Genomic DNA, 11,634 nt, shown 5'->3' on the forward strand with positions numbered 1-11,634 from the left:
AGTAGTTCTATTCTAATATTGATTTCGGGAAAATATATAATTCCTAGTATAACTCGGTCTAAAACTATCGTCATAAGTCAATTGCGACTGATATCCTATTGCGATTTTGACGGAAAATCGTTGAATCAAATGTAACGTAACGTGGCTGCAATTGAAACCACTCGAATCTCGTTGCGCGCGATATAATCCGATAGTTGAAAACATTATCGTAATTCACTACCGCGACTCACTTTTCCCAATAACCTCCGACATTTTAATCGATACCATTTGTCGCAACATTTAATACTCGGTTATATGCAGCCGACATAGTATTGCATTACCATTCCAATAGTCTCGCCGGCTTGTATTACTTCGGTCAAGAGTTGAATTGTTCGCTTTAACGCTGTATATCGTTTTCATTTCTTCCATTTTCTGTTTTTTTACTTGTTTCGCTTTTTTTTAAATTGTATAAAAATTTTGAAATGTAAATAAATATTTCTCTAGAAGAATATATAAATTCTCTCACAAAATCTACTTTATTTATGAAATTAATACTAGATTGCTTTCATATATAAAAGTTTTATATAATATTATAAATAAAATAAAGTAATAAATTAAATCAATCACTCAAAGAAATATCTTGCTAATGTAGATAGATTTCTAGATGTCTCAATTGAAATTTATTGCTATTTTTTGTATCTGTTAGAATATTGTTTGTCACGTATAGAATTTATAGCAGTAATATTCTAGCAATACCTCTAAAAAATTTAGATCCCATTGCCAAATATTAATCACAAATATAATTGTCCTTGACAATAGACCTTAAAGATAGGCATCACAGAAAAATTTTCTGTCTAAATTACACTAATAGTACAGATGTATATTCTGTCTCTGTCATTTAAATTGATTAAGTGCAAAATATATGCAGTATCACAATATTTGCGAATAATTTATCTGTTTCAGTTAATTTTTTACACCTAAAAACTTTTTGTTGAAATTGCAAGATCATTTTGAGTGTATTATTTATAAATTAAATAATATAAATCAATGACGATTTTAATGTTTATTTTTGCTAATATTCTTAATATTCTGTCGCCCAAGGGTTGAATTATTCGCTTTAACGCTATATCGTTTTTATTTTTTCTATTTTGCCGTTTTTTTTATTTTACTTGTTTTGTCTTTTTTAAAATTACAGAAAAATTTTTAAATTGTAATTAATTATAAATATTATAAATAATTATAAATATTTCTCTAGAAAAATATATTATAATATATTAGAAATTCTCTCACAAAACCTTCCCTTTTACGAAATTAATACTTGATTGCTTTCATGTATAAAAGTTACATGTAATAAACAAAAAAGTGATAAATTAAATCAATCATTATTTATAAATTAAATGGCTAAATAACTTTATAAAATAAATCAATAATGACAATTTTAACATTTATTTTTGATAACTTTCTTAATATTCATCAGTATATACATATATTTTCCTATATTTTATTCTTTCTGTTTTAATATAAAAATCTTTCTCTCATGATTTATCAATATTATGAGCAGAGAGTCTACATTATAACGATTTATTGCAACTGTGATAAATTCCTTTGCGATGCCCCGATTTCACTGAACAGCTACGCGTATCCATCAGCACAGTCGACAGGTTCCCGCGGTGAACAACAAGAATGTCCAGTTATCCAGTATTTCGCGCACGTCATTTGTCTCACACGTCAGTATAATGGTATGTGCATCTCTGGGTTCCAGGCTCTACGCCACAGGTCACTTTTCCGCCTGGTGCCGGTCACGATCGTTACGAGGAGAACTTCAACGGACCAGCGACATATGCGGAGCCGTACGTCGAGCGTTACGGCATCAAGAGCGATTTCAGCGGCCGCGAGCCATTACATCCCACGCCACCTCGACCAGGTTACGTGCCCACCCTAGGCCAAACGCCACCCTCAAGCACGCAGGGCTCAGTCATGATGGTGTACGGTCTGCAACCGGACAAAGTCAATACCGACAAGCTCTTCAACCTGTTCTGCTTGTACGGCAACGTAACGAAGGTAGGTGGTGACCACGGACCTCTTTGTACGACGCAGGTGTTTGTTAAATGTAACCGAGTTCGTACGTACGTGCCCTTTCCCTCCCCCCCCTCTCCCTTACACACACACACACACACACACACGTACATACACACACATACATACACACGTACAGAGCTTGCGCGATTTAATCATCCTTGTGACGTGGGAGGATGTTCCGTTAACATGGTACGACTGTCGACATCTCTAATGTATGTACTTGCGTTTAACAAGGATTAACAGTTTTCGTGTATTTTGCAGTCTGTATAACAAGGATAATAGTGAGAGCGAATTTTCGCGAGTTAATCTATATTTAATTAAAAGCTAAATTTCACATCGCAGAACAATCTAACGGTTCATTCATTAAACATGCGGTGTTTAGTGAATGTTTAATCAAATACGAACTGAAAGTGGTTTGAAATATAGAAGAAAAAATATGTTCCGAATCAAAATGTTTTGCTCTTATTTTCAATCTCTATCTTTTCACATATATGGATTCTGAGAAGAATATAAGAATCATATTGAGAGTTCTTACTTTGTACCTCAAATAGGAAATAAACCAAGGCAATTTTTCATTTAGAGATTTAAAACAGGAGCTTTCGACAAAATTATAAATTAAACAATTTTAAAATAGTAGCGATCTGACTACTTAAAATATCAAAGATGTTAGATCGAAAGTAGGAGAAAAAATTCGACTCGGCGAAAAGTCAGGTGCTCTTTACATACGTCGATGTTAAATACCGCGACGACAAACGATCGATCGCGGGGTTATTTTGGGAAAAGGAGCGTAGCGGTTCACACATTTCATGAATACCGTGCAACGCCGAGCGATAAACTTCAACCTCTTTGTTCGCAGGTTAAATTCTTGAAAACGAAGGAAGGATGCGCGATGATACAGATGGGGGACAGCATAGCCGTCGAACGATGTTTACAGAACCTGAATAACGTCACGATTGGGACAGACGGCAGGTTGCAGCTAGGTTTCTCGAAACAGGCCTTCCTTTCGGACGTCACCAACCCTTATATCCTACCCGACAAAACAGCAAGCTTCAAGGACTTCACAGGAAGCAAGAATAACAGGTGAGTCTTGGTGCAAGCGACTCTTCGCATTTTATTCTCTTGTCATTTTTCGCTCAGTTTGTTCTTCCCCTCGTGAAGGCCATTTGTCTCCGCTTGATCTTTCTTTCATTCTCCGCGATATTTTCTCGTGCAATATATGGCGAAAGGATATATATATATATATATATATACATATATGTATATATACTTTCGTTGTAAGTACATCTTACGGCGACTGTTCCTTCCTCACCATTTAAACGCACGTTTTATCTCGCGCGTAACAAAAAAAGAAAAAAGAAAAAAACTCGTAAAACAATATATTACACTTTTTGCCTTAACATAAGATTCATAAAATGTTTCAATAAAAATGTATTTAAATAAATTTTGTAATAAATCGTATTCAACTAATAAATTTTAAGCTTAAAGAAATATTCCTTTTTGTTATATACGATAACAAATACAAGTCGAGTATCTTTCTCCTATAAGATTTGATTTTTCAGAAATATATCCATAGATTTATAATAAATTGATATGTGTGTCTAACTTTGACATCGAGGTCGTCGCTCTTAGAAAGTCTTGATAACGCTACCTTGCTTGATCGACCGATTCCCTATCATCATATTTCTTAGCGGATCTTAAGAGACGGTAACATGACGCGGGGCGTGTTCAACGCGATCCGGCAGATTGCGACGGCACTCCACGAGATTAAACTCGGAAGTCTAATTAAATGAAAACGCGTAAACGAGTATGATTTAAATTTCTTCGTTTCGTAACACTGAAAATCTCCAGTTCCCACTCAGCTCAAGTCGCGACCTTGTCTGGTCATGCTCGGAAAGCGAACGCGCTCAAGCGGAAGAATCAAATCTAAAGGTTGAATAGGAACTAACGACACCACTGCAATTTCACGTTTGGACCAGCGTACCTCTCCGCTGGCCGTCCCTTAGTTACTCAAAAGGGCGTGTCTGATGATCCGGCTCAGCGATTAAGTTCCAACTCTTTCAACTACGCTAGAGAGCTGCAGATGACAATGCGGAGAGTCGTTCTCCGTGTGAATCTCTAATGAAGTTTTTGTCACACGTGAATATCATGCCATTGTGTCAAAAGAAAAAATTTGAGCCTTTATTCACATAAAACGTCGAAAAATTTAAAAGTTAAATCAATTGCAGTTACATCAAAACTGAATAAAAATTACAGCAGTTTTATAAAAAAAATGCTTCCTAGTTATTACGAACATCATTCACATTGTTTAAAAATATGATTATTTGCACAATAATAGTATTGCAATAAAGATTACAGTAAGATGTTTTTTAATTGGAATTTTTAAAATTTGTTAAACCTGTTCTTTATTTTTCTTTGCTTTCTGAATTTTTCCCTTGCCTTTTAACGTTAAGTCTCAATGCGTTATTAATTTAACGATTCTGAAAAAGTCAATTTAAATTTTAGTCAAACACGGTTTTACGCAATTCAAACCGAATAATTAATTGAAACGAATAATTTAGCAAAGCGAAGAAATACACTGCTAAAACGTGATACATGTTTTTCACGGGGGCAGTAAAAAGTGCTCTCTCGGCGAAATGAGTATTTTGTTTTGACTAAAAACCTAATCGCCCACAGGGAATTGCTCCGCCTTGGGCGCGAGCACTAGTTCTGATTGCGAGAAGTTAATCACAAGAAGTTTCCTAAAGCTTGTGAAAGACAAACTGTGCACTAGAAGCATCCCGACGTTTCCTCCTTCATGCGAAAATCCGCTTTCGTTCGCGTAATTGAGGGACTAGGCTGTAAGCTGACATTTCTGTTGAGAATAAGATGTCCATATTGTACAAGTCGTGAAAGACAACAATTTTACGGAATAAGAATATTCCCCCTGAGGCGAGACTTCATCAAAGCGAAGAGAGGAAATAAAAAGATGCTTTGATATATTTTTTCCAATATTATTTTTTGTGTTTTGAGTTGATAAAAATATTCGCTTTTAGTTTTCAAATCTAGAAATGCATATCTTCATCAATATACTATCGATATATCTCGTTTAAAATTTACCGATCAACAGAGTAACTCTGACAAAATGATGATAGATATCTATAACGATAAAGTTGAACGAAAATATTAAATGCATTTTTCATTCTCTTCTTTAAAAAATTGATAAATGAAATCTCTGATTGACACATTATGATTGATAGTTTCGATATATTTCTGTTTTATTTAATTTTTATTAACAAAAGACGTGAAATATGTTGTTTTATGAGAATACTCTGAGAAATTATGTAGAAGCTCAATCAATTTTTCCATAACATTTATAAATAACAAGTTTAATAATTTTTTAAACAAAATAAAACTGATAATGAAATCTTATACATTATTTTTTTTTAACATTATAATAATCGATCTCAAATTGATCAATAATTAGGCGAAAAAATTATATGCATAGTTTCTAAGAATTGCATTTTTTTCGCAAATCTACAATGTCCGGTTTTCCGGTATATCATTGCAGATTCTTGAACCCCGCAATGGCTAATAAGAACAGGATACAGCCACCATCGAAAATAGTTCATTTCTTCAATACCCCACCGGATCTGACTGAGGAAACAGTAAATCGCGTATTTGTAGAACGCGGGATTGAGGCACCGACGACGATCAAGCTGTTCCCTCTCAAGTCTGAACGATCGTCGTCCGGTCTCATCGAATTCAGCAGTGTTGGTATTGCGGTGGCTGCTATCATGGAGTGCAATCACACAGCACTGGAGAACAGCAGTAAGTATCGATATCGCGCGTGTACGATCGTAAAATTTGGATTTCTCTCACACTGCGTTCCTTCACGAGATAGCACACAGTGTGAGAATTTTACGAGAGATTATGATATTTTGCGAGTGATCGACGACGACTTTATCGCTTTTTCATTCGATTTTGGATTTAGATTTCATTTCCCTTATTCAAGTTTACGATTATTCTGTTATCAGAAAAGCAAAGGTTCTTCCTCTAGTTTTCGTTTGAGCATCTCTTGAAATATTCGAGTAATTTAATATCGAACAGAGTAAAGGATCTAACAAATTATTTTATTAAAACATTCAGAATAATCAATTGGATAAACATCTTGATTACACGCATTACGCTCGATGTACAAATAGATTTATTTTAATTTTGATATTAATTTATAGAGTCAATAATAAAATTAAATAATTAATATCGAAATATATATGTATATGTATAGAGAACAAAAACCCTATTTTTTCTAAATAATTTGCTAATTATAATAATTATAATAATTATCAATCCAACGAGAAACGTTGCTCGACACAGGTGATCCTAATCGATCGACAATTCCTTTGTTAGTAAGTTTGACAGCTAAATATTACAATGTCGGTCCCCTTTGTTGCGCTCGTCTGTTTCAGACGGTAAGTTCCCCTACATCATGAAACTCTGCTTCTCGTCGTCGCGCACCATACCCACGAGCTTCCCGCCCAGCAGCGGCAGCGCGTCGAGCAATTCCGCCGGTAATGGCCACGTCAAAATGCAGCAGGACTCGGAATAGAACGGCGAGGTCCAGGGCCAACAGCGTCAGCGTCAGCGCCAGCGCCCCTCACTCGCCGCCCTGCACCCGTTGTGTGCCCCCGCGACGGCGGGCACGGCCCTGCACCCCGCAGCCGCAACAATAACATTATCCCCGGTCCTACCGCCGCCACCACCCGTACCGCCACCCCTACCGCCGCCCACCTGTCTCCTAATAGCCACCCCGACCCTCTATCCGACCGTACCCCCTCCGCCCCCGCCCCCATTACCCACCTTTTGGCCCTACTGATGTGACGGGCCCATCTAGACGGGTGAGACGAACGCGCGCGCCAGCGAGATCGGGTGAGAACGAACCTTTCGTACATGGGGAGAATAATCGGAACATCGATTTTCGCGGCGAAAGAAAAATACATTGCAATACGATATTCACTTTCAATCGAGCGCGACATATCGTAGAAAAATTGGTGATTCTCCCGCGAGTCTACTGGACTCCTAAAGAAGGATTTCGTGTACCTACGTATCTAGTTATCCTAGATGCGATAGGGATCTTTGCCGTCGCGGTCGAAGAGAGAAAGTTGCCGATCATACAATGTGTAAACTCGGCACCGTGATAGTGTCGTGTTCACCAGAGACAATTGTCAACGTGGGTCAGACACGGTAATCAGCATTCAACGACAGTTGCGGTAAGTACGACGATACATCGGTGGCGGCATCGCGGCGCTTGTGTTAAAGTTACGAGGATTTTTCGGTCAACAGTTCACAAACCTCGCAACAACGTCGTGCTTCATTCCCGGAGACTCTGCACATAGCTCAGAAAGCTCAGCGGTTTCCGGCCATACACATATCAAGGGCTTGGAAGTAAACCGGTACGCTTCGCGAAGAGCCACGCGCGCACGATCATCATTAAAATTTCACTCTTAAGGAATCGATGTGATTTAATGAGATATTTTTTTTGTTTTAATGAAAGCTATTTCGAACAAGGCTAAACCGTTTCAGAAGATAAATGATTTAAAGAAGATCGAATCAAAGAAAAAAAAAGAATGACATCTTTTAGACAGTGGAAGAAAATAATACGTTGACTAAGAGATAGATCGAAAAAGATGGAATAGCTTGAAGAAGCCATTTTAGAATAAAAAAGACAACTCACGAAAAGTCTATCTCCTTGAGAAGAAGAGCTGTCCGAGGAAATTTGATCTCCTCTCTCAGAAGAAACTTAAAAGCATGATCTATCAGAAAAGAAATGGTTGAAAGGAGATGGCATTTTCTTAGAATGACTGAAAGAAGATGGAAAACAATCGGGAAATGGATAGATCGAACAAGGTAAAATTCTTTTTGGTGGTAACGGAATGGCTCGAAGACGGTCTAACTTCTTCGGAAGAAGAATCATCCGAGGAAGGTCGAATCTCTCAGAAGAGGGGCAGCTGGAAGATCGAAGACCGTCGAAGGCAATCTTCTCGGAAGACTGCAGGTTCTAAAAACCTAGAGTGCGAAAAGTGCGAAATCCGTTGTGGTTGCTCGTGAAGCAGACAGGTGGGCGCTGCTTCCGCAAAGCCCGGACGTATATATGATGTCTCACGACCGCGACGAGACGCTCTCTCGCTCGCTCGTTCGCTCGTATTTACGGTCAACTTATCTTAAATTCGCGTACGCTCGCGTGCGCGATGCACGACATTAATTCTGAAACCGAGCCACGTGCTCCTCGACGACCATACTTTGTGGGATCCAATAAAATAAACCGGAGATTTCTTGGCGACCACTTATTAAACACGGGATACAATTTAAGAGAGTGTTCAGAAGATGATCCGAATCGTTCGTGTTTTTTCGAGAACTGAGCGACCTGCTGCAGAACGCAGCATCTGCTTTGAATGTCATTGATAACGCGTTACTCTATCGTCGTAATATCCTCAGCCCGCAGCAAGCATCGCGCAATTTTTTTCATCGTTTACTTTCAATTTAATTTCTATTCAGTTTTTTAATATTACATTTCAATAACTCTCATCCAAATAAATTTCTTTTCTAATACAAATAATGATTTTTTTCCTATAATAACCATTTAATAAATTCTGAAAAAATACAATTAGTGTAAAATTATTACATAAAGAATATGTACAACAACAGAGTAATTTACATATTTCCACAGGCAAAATGTAACTATTCTCTGCAACTTTTAGATATTCCTTAATATGTTATTGTTAAAAAACGTAAAAATTTCAATCGGCCATAAAATTGAATCTCTAAATAAATCTAAAATTTTTATACCATTTTTGTACAAGTAGTTGTTGTTTTAAACAGTTGTTTAGATTTTTAGATTGTTATAATACCGAATATATATATTTAAAATTTTTCTTTAAGGAAATAATCACATTTTTTCTTGCTTCATAAAAAGTTATATTGAATAAATATTAAAGTACATATATATATATATATATATATGATTAGATTAATTAAAATATAATTGTTGATATATTTTGTTTTGAAATTTTTAATTTTAATTTATTATGAGTTATAATAAAACAAAATAGCTAACACACTTTAAGTAATATTTTGAAGAGAATAAATGAAAGGAACAGCAATTTTCTTTACAAAAAGAATTTTATGTGCATGAAAATTACTGATTATATTGGTTCCCGGATGAAAGTTATTTTCACGATTGGATATGATTGTTTCTCATATCAAAAATTTGTATGCTAGATTGCAACATAAAAACTTTTTAATTGTGTTTTTCGATGATTTCGTTGCACGAGGCTTCTCGCGGGTTTTAAGCGTTAACAATAAAGTCATTTAGACTGCTATCAATTAAGAAAATTAAATTGTTTTCACTATCCCCATTTACACTTCCGCTTCTCCGATCGAATAAACAAACGAAGGACTTTCCTTCGCCCCCTCCCTTAAAGCTGTAGTGTTCAGGTTGCGACGAGATGACACGTACCAATGTCTGTACGTTCGCGTGCATAAACACGCGCTCGACGAGCGTCACATTGGCACGCTTTTGATCAGATCGCGGACTGCGCGAAAATTGAGAATTTTATATATATCGAAACAAAAAAAAAAAAAAACACATAAGAACAATGAAGTCGACGACACACAATATATTAGTGTTCCTCGGTAATATTTTGTCGGGCCGAGGGGCGTTTTTATAAGAATGGTTTTAGATCTCCGAACAAATTTTGCGCGATGCGAACCAAGCGACTCTACTACTAAACTAAATAAATAATAGACTCTTTGAGACTCGGCCATACGTAACGTAAGATAATAAGGGCCGAAACACGCGCCCTTGAGATGCGTGAATATACCCGCCGTTTTGTCCATTACCTGTGAGAGAGAGAGAGAGAGAGAAAGAGAGAGAGAGAGAGAGAGAGAGAGAGAAAAAGTGAGGGAGAGAACGAGAGACCTAACGTAAAAATGAGAGATAATTTAAATAAGAAAAACAAAGTTTATATATATATTCGAGGCAATATTTGTTACAATACGATTAGGGGATAAGTTGTGTACCGTTTTAAAAGGGCTTTTGGTTGGTAAACGCAGGCGAGGATAACTCTCGCAATCGTCGACGACGAAACGGTCTCGCTGAAACTGTTGTCGATCGTAAGGGACGACACGTATCGACGTCGAGAAAAAAGCGAATAATAAAGAGGTACTAAACTGAGCGACGTACCCATCGCTTTCATCGTTTCGTTATTATACTTGGACTTATAGTTGCGATTTTGTTCCAACAATATAGATTATTTTACTTTCCTCCTCCTGATTCTTCTTTATAGGAGAAGTGTAAAATTGTTTTTACATCACATATTATTAAAGTATATTATTAGTAATATTGTTATCTTATCGTTTTATTATTTCATTAAATAAAAAATTCGTCAGTTTTTCTTAATATACTATTAAAGTATATTATTAGTAATATTATTATGTATTGTAATTATATATAAAGAAAAGTTTAGAGAGTGCACATAGAATATAAATTACTCTTTTATCTATCTGAAAAATTTATCATTCAAATTTTTGATTTAGTGAACAGGACCTAAAAAAACGTAAGTAGTTGCGCTAAGCAATTTAGGATGTGTAATCATATCATACAGTTTTGTAGATAAATATATATATATAAAAATATATAATATATAATATATATATAATAATATTTATTAATATATAATAATATAATTATATAATTAATATTATTATATATAAATACATATAATTAATATTATATTTATAATATATAATAATATTTATATAATTATATAATATTATAATTTTTATAATTTATAATATAATATTTATGTAATTATATAATAAATTATATAATTATATAATAATATAGATATACATTATATAATAATAAATATATATATATATATATATATGTATAATTATATATTTTTAAGTGATGCGGTGTTTAAATCAAGAGTATATCGTCGTGTGGCAGATGAATTTTCTTGGCGTGTAATTGATATTCACATTCATTTAAAGATAAATTTTTGAAATAAAATATTACTCAATCACACATAAAATTCCTTGAGGATAAACTAAGCAAATATAAGATTCAATTAATGACAATCTCGATTTTAAAAAATTTACAAACACTTGCATGAATATTTTTATTTCAAACTTTCTTATTTATAATGAAAAACTTTTTTAAATCACTATAAATTAATCCATATCGGTAATGGATTAAAAATGATGGTAGTCAGTCTTTAAATATATTTTATTAGTATCTCTGACAAAACTACGCTTTCTTTTTACTCGATATTGAAATTTTTCGTATAGCTACTTGTTATTAATGGAAATCGTTATTTATCGTTATTTTTGTTCGCTACCTTGCGTTTTTATTTCTTTAGAAAATGTATGTAATAAAATGTGTAAGAAAGTGTAAAACAAAGAAAAAACACATTTTTATTGTCAAGAAATTATAAAAGTAATATCGTTTCCTAAGGGATACATCTCGACAAAACGATATTCTCCTGATGAAAATTCCGCTCCAGCGTGAGTTTAACGGCGTGTCGTAAAAGAACGCGC

General features: G+C 35.0%; 1 protein-coding gene across 2 annotated transcripts in view; it reads left to right on the plus strand.

Annotated features, from left to right (window-relative positions):
• The window catches only part of Sm (heterogeneous nuclear ribonucleoprotein L), a 147,027-nt gene extending 136,594 nt beyond the window's left edge, over positions 1-10,433 (plus strand). For both annotated transcript variants that reach the window (XM_072895196.1, XM_072895197.1), the window contains 4 exons: positions 1,742-2,040; positions 2,915-3,138; positions 5,606-5,865; positions 6,504-10,433. In XM_072895196.1, the coding sequence (XP_072751297.1) occupies positions 1,742-2,040; positions 2,915-3,138; positions 5,606-5,865; positions 6,504-6,643 (923 nt within the window). In that variant the 3' untranslated portion in view covers positions 6,644-10,433. The remainder of the gene's footprint in view (positions 1-1,741; positions 2,041-2,914; positions 3,139-5,605; positions 5,866-6,503) is intronic.
• The last annotated feature ends 1,201 nt before the right edge of the window (positions 10,434-11,634 follow it).

This window comes from Anoplolepis gracilipes, chromosome 6, assembly GCF_047496725.1.
Source record: "Anoplolepis gracilipes chromosome 6, ASM4749672v1, whole genome shotgun sequence".
NCBI classification, from domain to species: Eukaryota; Metazoa; Arthropoda; class Insecta; order Hymenoptera; family Formicidae; genus Anoplolepis; species Anoplolepis gracilipes.